This window comes from Schistosoma mansoni (assembly GCF_000237925.1).
Source record: "Schistosoma mansoni, WGS project CABG00000000 data, chromosome 2 unplaced supercontig 0108, strain Puerto Rico, whole genome shotgun sequence".
NCBI lineage: Eukaryota > Metazoa > Platyhelminthes > Trematoda > Strigeidida > Schistosomatidae > Schistosoma > Schistosoma mansoni.
The window spans coordinates 226792-239609 of record NW_017385999.1 but is presented as its reverse complement, the minus strand read 5'-3'; the positions used below and the strand labels follow the sequence as shown (position 1 = coordinate 239609).

General features: G+C 38.1%; 1 protein-coding gene across 1 annotated transcript in view; it reads left to right on the top strand.

Moving 5' to 3' along the window:
- Nucleotides 1-12818, top strand: part of Smp_033600 (ribonuclease III, putative) — a gene marked incomplete at its 3' end in the record, with an annotated part of 40910 nt that overhangs the window by 8765 nt on the left and 19327 nt on the right. The window contains exons 4-5 of the mRNA XM_018791597.1: nt 5249-5585; nt 11098-12260. Of these exons, the coding sequence (XP_018645207.1) occupies nt 5249-5585; nt 11098-12260 (1500 nt within the window). The remainder of the gene's footprint in view (nt 1-5248; nt 5586-11097; nt 12261-12818) is intronic.

The following is a 12818-nucleotide window of genomic DNA, read 5'->3' as shown; positions in this document are numbered from 1 at the left end:
ACGTTGTTTACAAAGGTTTGAGAGCTAGAAAGTGTTCCAACATTATGGAACGAGTCGATAGTTGTCCCTATCTTTAAAAAGGATTCACGTCACTTATGCAAACACTATCCGGGATAAGTCTACTTCCGATTGCGTCCAAACTATTGGCTTCTGTCATACCTCGTAGGTTGTTCAAAACCCGAGAAAGATTGACTCGCGAGGAGCATGCTAGTTTTAGTTTTGGTCGAGGATGTATTGACCATATCTTCACCCCATACCAAATGTTAGAACACTGTCATACTTATCACAGGCCAAAAGTCATAATGTTTCTTGACATTAGGGTCATCTTCGATTCGTTGGACAGGACTGTTCTCTGGGATTGTCAATTGCAAAAAGGGTGTGCCTGAAAAGTTTATTAACATCTTGAAAGCTCTATATACTAACACCTGAGGCAAAGTGAGGGCACACAGCCATCTCTCTCCACTGTTCCATTCAAGCAGTGGGGTTAGGTAAGGTTGCGTAATCTCACCATTCCTCTTCAACTTTGCTATCGATGACATACTAGAAACAGTTCTGATAGGTGTAGGTAGTGGTGGTGCGGATCTGTTGAACTTTGCACTTGGGAAGTGCAAAGTTTTTTTACAAGACTGGCAGGACCCTGATCCTGTACTCACCCTGGGTAATGAGCAGATAGGATTAGTCGAGAAGTTCATGTATCTGGGTAGCTGTGCAAGTGCTGGTGGTGGTGTGAGGGATAAGATCAATTCACGTATAGTGAAAGCCATAGCGGCTTATGCCAATCTGGTCCATCTTTGACACCTTTGTGATGTTCGTCTGGCTGTAAAAGGTCAGATCATCAACGCGTTTTGTGTGGCGAATATCTATTTGGTGCCCCCTTGTACCAATATTTATGTTTAAATAAAATAAGCAAACAAAAAGATTTTAGCAAATGTTTAGTCAAAAGTTAGCTAGTTATGTGTCATATTAGTGCGACAACGTTGATACATGACTAGATTATGCAAGACTTTTGTCCCTGAAATCAATGTCTTCGTATGAACCACCTAGCAAGGTTCAAGCTTCTGGATTTGCTTCCACAAAGTAATTATAATCAGTAGTTGGAGAATAGATTACATGACTGGAAATCGGTCGTAGTGATGTCAATACATTTGCCCTAGTTATGAACCTAGCTTTTGATCCTTTATCGCTTTTATCTCATCTGTTGTTCATTGGCTTTTCTACGGTTTTTACTTTTTTCTTGGTTTTTTGCCTATTGATTCTTTGCGATCTTAATGTGAAGTACAGTAACTTCAACCATCCTACATTTGAAGCAAGTCCTTCACTGCTTATGTTTGTCTATCAAACCAGAATATACTATTATTCCATGAAGCTGGTCACTATAGGCTCTGTTTATTCAAAAGGCTGGTGACCTACCAAGTTAGTTACCAGAAATGATATTAATCTGTTTAGAAAAAGCAAACATTATCCGCCAAATTAAACCTCACTAGTCTAAAAATAATTCGTGTCAAAAGTGAACTTCTGTATGGATTCTGTCTTATTAAGTCATGGGTCAATTCCAGTTTTCTAAGTGTCCCCAAATGCCCTGGTATGGCTGAGGGTGGAGAGAGTTAGCTGTCCCTCCCGAAACGCTCTCACATGACTACTTGCGTACAACCAGTGCCAGGGAAGTCCTTACAGCGGGGATGCTGTTTACGAAATTGAGAGGACGAAAAGCTAATGTCCGGCTTTTTAACCAGGTTGGTGGATACGGAGGGTTCATCTAGGGGAGTTAAAAACCCTGATTCCAAAGTAATGGTGCACATGGGTTCCAGGATCCTGAGGGAACAAATGGAGTTTGAACCAATTATTGGTCACCGGCTACCAGGGGAGTTGGACGTAATCCCATCCGACTGGTCACAATCACTGATTGTCCCAATATATAAGAAGGGGCCGAAATCATCCTGTGATAACCATAGAGGGATTAGTTTGACTTTATTTTATTTTATTTAAACACATAAATATTGGTACACGGAAGCACCAGATAAATATGCGCCTCACAAATCTCATTCGATTTGTGTGAGGGCTGTGATACTGCCCAGGTGCCCAAACTGAAGCAAGTGGTTTTCTTAGAGGGCCACACCCGGAGCCTTTGACCTGAAGGTCTAGTCCACAAGGCAGTGGAGCATCTTAAGGAGATGCAGTCCCATGGTAGCCGGTGACCAACGATTGAATCATACTCCATTTGTTCCCTTAGGATACTGGAGCCCATGTGCACCATTGGTTTGGAATCAGGGTTTTCCAACTTCCTTAGGTGGACTCGCCGTGTCCACCAACCCGGTTAAAGCACCGGATATCCGCTTTTCGTCCTCAATTTTCTAAACAACACCCTGGTGAGAGAAGGCAGTGAGTAGGACTTCCCTGGCAGAGGCTATATATTCGCGTGGCCATGTGAGAGCATTTCGAGAGGGAGAGCGGACTCTCCCCACTCTCGGCCTTACCAAAGCATTCAGGGGCATAACATTGGTAATAAAGAATGTATGAGAAAAAAACATATATTAAAAAACTCTTATTCTTCTGATAGATATTATCTCTGTAAAAAACGATTAATGAATATTTCAATCTTTTAATAAACATAATTTAATTTTTCTACTCTTTAAAAACCAAATAAATGAATTATTCTGATTTTTAGAAAAAAATAAAAATAACCGATTACCTTTTATGATGATTAGAAAAAAAAGAATTTTAAACTTTGAAAATATATGCAAAAATTAAATTATTTATTTGTAAGTATGTTTCAGTTTTCATTGTTCAATAACACTATTAAGATTCATAGCGCAGGTGGGTGATTTTGATGGACTTTTGTTCTCTGAGCTGAATGGTTTGGTCGTGGAGCTTTTTATCGTTCTACCTGAAGTTTGTGCTGATAATGTCGTTCAGAAGAATGATGAAAGCTCCATGACCAAACCATCCAGCTTAGAGAACAAAACTCCATCAATAAATCTATTGAATAATGAATTGAAGTTTATTGGCTTATATATATATATATATTTCAGTAGATACGGAGAGATTAAACTGTTAATAATTTAAAAAAAATTGACTATATTTGACTATATTGGATGACCTATTCAGTGTACAATGAAACGAAGAACCATGTACCTATTTATATTCGATAATTTTGATGTTTGATTATAATTTCTTGAAAAAGCTTGGAACAGATTGCCAGGCGAAACGTTGGATTTACTACAAATTCATTCGCTGAGATTTTACAACTATATATTATTCCTATTTAATGTCTTACATCAACTCGGCACTCAAATACTGTGAAACTATTCGTTCTAATTTAGACGAGAGTTCTTATATAAGTTGACTATATTGTTATACGTAATTTAACTATATTGCTTAACGTTTATATATTCGACTTAGCGATTTCATAGTAAAACCCACTCTCGGATGTACCAGGGCATTTGGGGGCATTAGTTTGACTAACATAGCATCTAAAATACTAGACTCAATAATTATCGGGCGCCTAACTAAGACTCGTGAACTGCTAACACGAGAAAATCAGGCTGGCTTCAGACATAGTCGTGGCTGCATCGACCACATATTCACTATTGGAACACTATAAGTGGAGTGAGAGCTTATGTCGAACTGTCATCTGATTTTACAACCTCAAGTGGTGCCCGACAAGGTTGTCCACTGTCCGCATTTTTGTTTAACTTAATTATAAACCTATTGCTGGAAATAACACTTTCTTCGACTGAATTTTCAGGAATTGATCTCTTACCAGGGGGTCCACTAAGCGACTTAGAATACGCAGATGACATAGTCCTGTTTGGTGAAGATGTTGACAAAATGCAGAGTTTTCTGTTAGAACTGAGTAACAATGCCAGGATATTTGGGATGCATTTCTCCTCATCTAAATGTAAATTGTTAATCCAGGACTGGACTGTGTCAACACCTGAACTAAGGATAGGGAGCGAAGTAGTCGAGCGCGTTGACAACTTCACTTATCTTGGAAGTCTGATCAGCCCTAATGGGATGGTGTCTGACGAAATCTCAGCACGGATTCAAAAAGCTCGTTTGGCTTTTACCAACTTACGTCATCTATGGAGAAAACGAGATATCCAAATATCAATTAAGGGACGAGTATACTGCACAGCAGTTCGCTCTGTTCTACTTTACGGCTGTGAAACATGGCCATTAAGAGTACAGGATACTTGTAAGTTACTAGTATTTGACCACAGATACCTTAGAAATATTGCTCGCATCTGCTGGGATCACCGGGTAAGTAATAGTGAGGTTAGACGCAGAGTATTAGGGAATGATGGTAAATCAGTTGATGAGGTCATGAATGTTCATCGACTGAGATGGTTGGGCCACGTGTTACGTATGCCTGAACACCGATTACCACGACGCGCAATGCTGACTAGTGTAGGGGATGGTTGGAAGAAAGTTAGGGGCGGCAGAACCAAAACGTGTCATCAGAGTTTGAAGTCACTAACTTCTAGTCTGAGCCATGTTGGTAGATGTAGACTACTTGGTTGGGGTCCGCGTGACTATCGTAACCAATGGTTGGAGACTCTGGGTGACATGGCTCAGAATCGATCACAATGGTGTGGGTGTATACAATCTTTATCGGGGGACTCAACATAGACGATATGAGTAAGGTATTCATGCTATTGAAGCCATGGTTTCAAGTTGACACTAATTGGGTTATATAGAATTCATGTTTTATGTCTGACATCACTTGCTCATTGTTTCCATCAATTGTGAGCTATCTTTTTGTAATAACAATTGTTTAGCACAGATAGAAGTCAATCATCGTCTCAGGGGTCAGGTTTTTTAGATGTTAAGCGAAACTGCTTACATTACACACCATTATACGGCTCATTCTCGAAGAGGTATCTCAATGGGACGAAATCGGCTGAAATTATCATAATGCAAGCTCGGATTTATATGCCACGCCACCATCAGTTTTCCTTACGCGCTATTTGTCCTTTATTTTAGAGATACTGCTTGTTGTTTCGAGCATCTCTTACCTGTGAATTTCAAGTTTGAACTCGCGTCACCGATTTTTGAACACTTAATTAGTATTATTAACCTTAAATAATTAGTATGATCAACATAGCTCTGATTTACAAACTCATATATGGTTACCGAATCATATTCTATTTCCTTTATTGTGACAATATTTCATCAAAAGAAATCAAAAAGTTCTCAAACGACAGCTAATCAACAAATTGTCTATTTTCTCATTTTGAAATACCAATAGAAGGGTTACGTTTGTCGAATTCCCCTCTACCTAACTCGCGGTATGGCTCGTTCACGTGTTCGATTAACTGGAAAATTTACACTAAGTGAGAAAGAATTAAAGTGTGTCGAATCAGCTCATCATGTGATAGCCGAATTAATCACAAATATTGCTCATATGTCTCATGTTGGTTATAAACCATCAGATCCTCTTCTCCGTGCCCATTTCGATAGACAAAACGCTTCAACGAATATCCCCGAATCTCTCCGCGTCGTACTTTTTGATCGATTTGGTGACTTATCATTCAATCCCGAGAAAGCAAATATCCTGTCATTGGTGACGTTGATTCGACTACCAGGTAAACCGTACAAACGTTTTAGTTATGTTACTTTTTAGAAATTCTTCCGTTTAAGTGTTAGTACTAAAATGAATGTTGTTTAGAGTTTATAGGAATGAAATAAATATTGTAATAAGTGGCGTGTTTAGATCAAATAGAATATTTTAATTATAAACAATATAAAAAGGCTTCTGTAACTTACTGGTGAAAAATCGTAGGCGATTACGTGCTGAAATAACTGGGCACAGGTGAACGCTAATAATAAATAATGGCTTAAAATAAGTCAATTTTCGGAATGAAATTGCAAATTGGAAAAACGTCGAGAAATATTACGGTGAAGAAATGAAAAGTTTAGTGTTATGAAAATAAGCTTTATGTCTCTAGGGCAAGAAGAGAATGACAGCCACTTCCTATGAACAGAAATCAGGTTTCGTATATTTGATACCTGTAGCTTCAATGTTCCGACACATTTTGTTTCGTATCGTGATCTGATTTACAGTATCATAGGTTACCTTGACTTTTACGGATAAGCCAGACAGTCATGAGAATCACTTGTGTATTTGCTCCTGTGTGTTTTAATTATGAAGAGTACCAGTTCCAATTGTTATTTTCCCCGAACTTCTACTGTTTATTAACCCTTGTTGGTTCATGTGGATTGTTTTGTGCTTATTATGTTCGGTGAATCCCCTGTTTGGGAGCGTCACAACTGGAGGCTATTAATTTATTATTCTAATAGTATCTGTGTGTACCGAACTTCATTGTAGCCTTTGAAATGTTCCGGTTGTCTCTTGAATATAACGAATAAATCTGGTGTATTTAAATCTTACAACTTCCGCGTTTCGCTTCTAGGCAAACATCTCTAACATTGTCTTTCATATTCTCATTGATGACATTGTAAAGTTTGAGTAAACGAACTTACGAATTCGCAAATTTCTGCTGCTAAACTAAAATATTGTTATAAACTAACTATTTAGGGTTTTTTGGTTGGAAGTACCACTTTTAAACACAATGTACGTCATTTTGTGTCCTTGATATTATGTTTAGTGCCAACTTCTTGTGTACATATGTTGCCAATAATTAGTTAGTCAGTCATACACAACATAGGATTTAGCGCGTATGCGCATCAGTTCGAGTTGGCACACCACACTGAGATTGCGGTATGAAAGTATCAGGACGTCCCTGAGGAGGGAAACAGTCATATTACTAGTAGTAGGAAAGACGAGAAGAGGCATGGGAAGGTTTTGAGGCTAAGGATGTAAGGGATGACGAAGGGTAAATGCATCTGCTCGTCTCAGTTGATCCTGGGCTGTTTTATCCATCGTTTCCCACCACTGATTATGGTAAATGCCTAAACTCCAACCAGGTAGTCTGCACCTATCTACATGGATTGGTCCAATTATCAATGACGTCATGGGCTGATGCCAGATTTAGTTTGACCGTCTCTATCTTCTAATCTTCTTCTACACCAACGTTGAGCATCGAGGTAGGAAGCGGTTGGGCATACGTGACACATGTTCCAACCACCTCAATTGGTGAACATTCAGCACTCCATTGACCAACTTGCCATCTTCATTTACAACATTGTCTCTAACCTCAATATTGCCCACTCGGTGGTTTCAACACATACGCGCAATGTCTCAAAGTTACGTACGTACATCCTTCGTTCTTGGTGACGTTTCATATCCATAAGCTAGGACAGATCGAATCGCCACACATTATGCTGCTCCTTTAGTTGTGAGATCAGCATCTACTCAGTGAGATAATTATTCAGTAACTTATTCATCTATTTCGACTAGTGTCTGCCTCTATGTAATTAGATTAATCTATCATACCAACCCAATTTCTTTACACTAACTTATTTTCATTTATTTATTTTTTGAATGGGGATTTGTGGAGATGGTAGTAATTTTGACAGTTAAATTCATGAGTCGATCTAAGCTAGATCACCATTGAAAACCTGGAAGCACCGGACGGCTGACTCGTTCTGGTAAGGGACTCCTCAGCAGCTTAGGTCGACTCGTGAATTCAACTGTTAACATTATTTAAAATCTCCACAAATCCCCATTTTGATAACAATTATGTGCCTACTGGTGACTATTTTTAAGATGGATTTCCTGAAGTTCTAATGAGAAACCGTGACCAGTTGAGTCCAATCTGTGTCGGGTGTGAGACGGTTGTCCACCAATAGATGTAGGGTTGGACAAGATCATGGGTTGGTTGAAGTTAAACATTAACACCGTTGGATACCGGCCCAGTGGTCTAGTTGTTAAGCGTTCGCGCGCGAGACTGAAAGCGTTAGGTTCGAGTCCCGCGTGTGGAATCGTGAGTATGCACTGCTGAATAGTCCCGTACCAGGACGAAACAACAGTCTGATGCTTTCAGGTTTTCACTGGTGATCTAGATGAACTAATGAATTCAGCTGCTAAGATTTATTTATTTGTTAAGGTCTTATCAATGACAGCGAGTATCGCAATGTTATGATTGTTAGGTAATATGTTTTCTTAGGGGGGAGTAATGTTACGTGCTTCTGATATGTGTAGTCGATTCCGATAGTGCTAGAGTATTTATCATGTATGGTTAACATTTTATTGTGGTAGAGCGTTAAGGTAGTTATTATTATTACTTAAACACAAATATTGGTACACGGAAGCACCAGATAAATATGCGCCTCACAAATCTCATTCGATTTGTGTGAGGGCTGTGATACTGCCCAGGTGCCCAAACTGAAGCAAGTGGTTTTCTTAGAGGGCCACACCCGGAGCCTTTGACCTGAAGGTCTAGTCCACAAGGCAGTGGAGCATCTTAAGGAGATGCAGTCCCATGGTAGCCGGTGACCAACGATTGAATCATACTCCATTTGTTCCCTTAGGATACTGGAGCCCATGTGCACCATTGGTTTGGAATCAGGGTTTTCCAACTTCCTTAGGTGGACTCGCCGTGTCCACCAACCCGGTTAAAGCACCGGATATCCGCTTTTCGTCCTCAATTTTCTAAACAACACCCTGGTGAGAGAAGGCAGTGAGTAGGACTTCCCTGGCAGAGGCTATATATTCGCGTGGCCATGTGAGAGCATTTCGAGAGGGAGAGCGGACTCTCTCCACTCTCGGCTGTGCCAGGGCATTTGGGGGCGTTAAGTTTTTTTGAGTGCGTAACAAGGGTAGGTTCGGAAAGACACGTTCAATCTAATTTTTCTTGTCACCACGGCTGATCGATCACAAATAAGAAATGATATTCCGCTTTTTGAACACAAACTTGACGATCAACATTTTAATTATGCTTCGTCGAAATCATAAAAAAACCAATGTTAAAGCATCATTGAAGGACTGGATGGCCGTTTCTTCCTAGTACAGCACTCCTCAGCGGTAAGCATCCACAATCGTGCGCGCGAATGCTTAACGTCTAAACCATTGAACCGGCGTCCTACGGTGTTAATATTGAGGATGTATATTTTGACAACAATCACTAATACGATCTCATTGGAGTCAGACATAGGCCTCCACCAAAGACTACCTGGTCATAGTCACGTGATTATCATAACCAGCAGTCAGAGACTTTGAGTAACGTTTGCAAAATCGTTTGCGGGGGCACGGGTGGATTCACTTTTTGTCTTCCCCTAAATTCCTTACAATCTTTTTATTTCACTAACTTATATTCCCTTCGTCTTTTTGTAGAGCCCATGTTTCCAAATTCCTCAACCACTTTCACTAATTATGTTATTTTTTGAATCTTATCCTCAATACCCAATCTTTTCTATTACCACTGATACTATTACTATCTCAACTACCTTAGGATTTGGCCTAAAAATTTCATTTTGTTGTACCACTGTGGTTCGGCGATTCCAACCGATGTACATAATTATCGGGTTCTACGTTTCGTTTGACTGACTAACTATTTGAGGTTTAAATCGCAATTAGAATTCATACTAATAAGCGCTTGGTTTTGAATCCCAAAAGGTGTTTTTTTCACCCAGGATTAAGAAGCAGCTTTTTCTGCCTTGAGTAATGTTAGCTCAATATGGATTGTATTGGAGCACGCTGATCGGTCATTTCTTAGCCAATTGGCGCCAACAGATACTTGGTGAAGACTTCCTATGTAAAATCCCAAATATATTAACGTTTTTCTTATTATAATTCTTACTCTCATGCTATCTTGTTTATTGGAATATAATTGCGTTCCTGTTCAACCGTGTTCTGATTTCAGAACTTATCGAGTGAAGTAAAATGTCCGGATAAAACTTAGCAATGAATAGCTGGGTCATAGTAAGGGAGATCATAATAAGTACAATCAAAGATAAACTAATATACGTTTAGTGGTTATTGAATATATATTTTCATTAGTACTTTTTCACTACACGTATTGTATTTCATTCGTTTTTTGTCCTTATCGGTTATAACTATATAAGATGTTCATTTTTGTCTATGAAAATTGTGGCTGTTTTGGTAGCTGTTTTACATTGTATTGATGGAGAGTTAATTTTGGGTTAAGCAAAATAAAGACAATGCACAGAAAACAGTTTGGTTTTTTACCAAATTATTTAATATAGCTTTACAATCGTATTCGTAGTTACTGTACATGTAGTTGCCTACGATAAGGAAGCAGTTTACCTTTGATATATCCTTTCATCAGATATCTATTGAAGACTATAGTTTATTGTTCATCTGAAGGAAATATTTCCCTCACTTCCGACAATCGAGTTTCCCAGATTGTTTTTCACCTCAGCGTGTATTTACCAATCTACTTGTCCCCAAACAGTGCCCATTCCAAGCGCTTATCTGAAAACTGCTTAGCATAGCTATCTACAGGTAATTACAAATCGTTTATTATTTACATTGTTAAAGATATGGCCATATATTTCCGCTAGAATGTTCATATGAAATTACTCACTAAGTTTGAATGACTTGTTCCAAAGAAAGCTGGATGAAAAATCTACGCGCAATAGAGGCTTTGGCAATTCATTAATTCAAGCCTGGTTTTCGTGCTCAGAAGCTGTGTTCAATCTCCTATTTTACTGTGGTCATAACACACCTTTCTTATTTTATAAGTTGTTTTTGATACATTGTTACATCTTCGTATTCGTCAAATGGATAATCCTTCACATCTCTCTTCTAAATAATACTTATATTCTTATTACACCGACTATTAAGTAACTTTATCAGACACTTAAAATTTTAGGCTAACTTTTGACTTTTGCTTTACATCTTTCTATTTTGTTATGAACTTATGCATAGAATAACCAGGAATACGGTTGTACAACTTTTGTATTTGATATCATCGAAAGATTTTCTCCGAACTGTCTTTATTTTGCTTAATTTTAGATTCAGAATAAATGCTTATGAAGTAGAATAATAATTCCTGTAGAAAAAGTTGCCGTTAAATCTACCTCGTAACCCTTGTTTCTGACATACCTATTAGGGAACATGAAATTCAGTTCGTTCTCAACTTTATATTGAAAATTACATGGCATATCTTATTGTTGTGCAAGGTACTTTTAAATGCTAATACTGCATATATCTTATGTACCTTGTCATTTTAGATTATACTGTTGACTATGAAGCACTCGGCGCACTTCTAGAATGGTCTCTTTGCCGAGATAAAGGAATTTCAACAGCTGATGATAATTTTCCGACACATGTTAAACCTGTACATGGTATTGTGCCTAAATGGCGAATTCGATTGAGTCAAATACCTCAAGACAATTGGGTTGGTTTGGTTGTCAAACCTAATCACTTACCGGATAGTGATCCTGGTATGTTTTCCATCTCAAAAGTTAGTTCGGAAACTGCTTCAAGTCCTGTTCCTGAAACTCTTGCTTCCAAACTTGGTGATATTCAGAATGTCAAAGGCGCTTCTCCTCTAACTTATTCCGACTACTATAGAATTAAATATCAACAGATGAAAACCATATCTTTCACAATAGATCCCTCACTACCATTGTTCGAATGTCTGAGAATAACACGTCATCAAAATTCGACTCAAGTTAATGCTGGTCTGAGGAAAAATAAAGCATCTATCAAACCATCACTGTTCCTATCTGATGCTTGTTTAGTGCATCCATTGTCATCATGGATTTGGTTCCAAGTTTCATTGGTACCAACAATTCTCTACCAAATGTCACGAGCGTTACTAGCTTCACAACTGTTTACAGAGTTGAATTATGAACTGAAAAGTCCTCAACCATTCTCTCAAATTCGAATAAATTCATTAACTATAAGCAATGATTCACTTTCTCATACAACCATACTTGTCCCTGATCGTTTAAGTGTTCCTGTTTTTTTGAATGGTGAACCAATGGAACAAAATATCTTTGATTTTGAAGTGGATAGAGCAACTTCAGAAATAGATAAAGAATTGGATAATAAAGCCCATAGTGAAAGTTTAGAGAAATCTACAATTTGCCCTCACCCTAATAATTTGATTGAACCAACTACATTACTCGGAGCTCGAGATGCAGTAGATCTTGAACGTTTAGAATTTTATGGTGATTCGTTCCTGCATTTCATAGCTACATTATGTGTTTATGGCACCAATCCACAAGATGCTGACGAAGGATGTTTAAGTTCCAAAAGAGGTTCACTCGTATCGAATGCTCATCTCTGCGATATTGCTTGCGACTTGAAATGGTATGAATATTGTACCGGTCAAACATTTTCGCCACCAGAACACTTTTTACCCCCATGCTACTCTGTTGCATCGGAGGTTAGTGACAAATTAAGGTTTCTATAGTGTTTTTTTACTTCCTAAATTGCTTTATTATATATATATATATATATTCAATGGGGAAAATTTTCCACTTCTTTACTTTACCATATTATACAGCTCCCGTTACTTTACTTCAAGTATTTTCATATATTGTTTCCCAACTGATACATAATGAAGTCTGTTATTTAGTTACATATTCCTTTTTTATGTACGCTTACGTATACCCTTGTAAACGCACAAGAATTTTTAAAGTATAAATTTTATGTTAGGTGAATTGAGAAGTCACATTGCATCACACTGAACGCTGGCCCAGTATACATTTGAATATATATATACATTTTTGTTTGTATACATTCAAATCAATGTTTTATCTGTATTTGACAATAACTACCAACGTTAATTTGCCCTTTAACAATTATAGTAGCCCTTACCATATGTATATGCCTCTTGGGACCGGTTTTGGTTCACGAAACATTCCTTTAAAATGTATATGCCTAAATAAAATTGTCACGATATGTATTAGAAACAAATTCGTGGGTCTAAAATTTAGTAAAA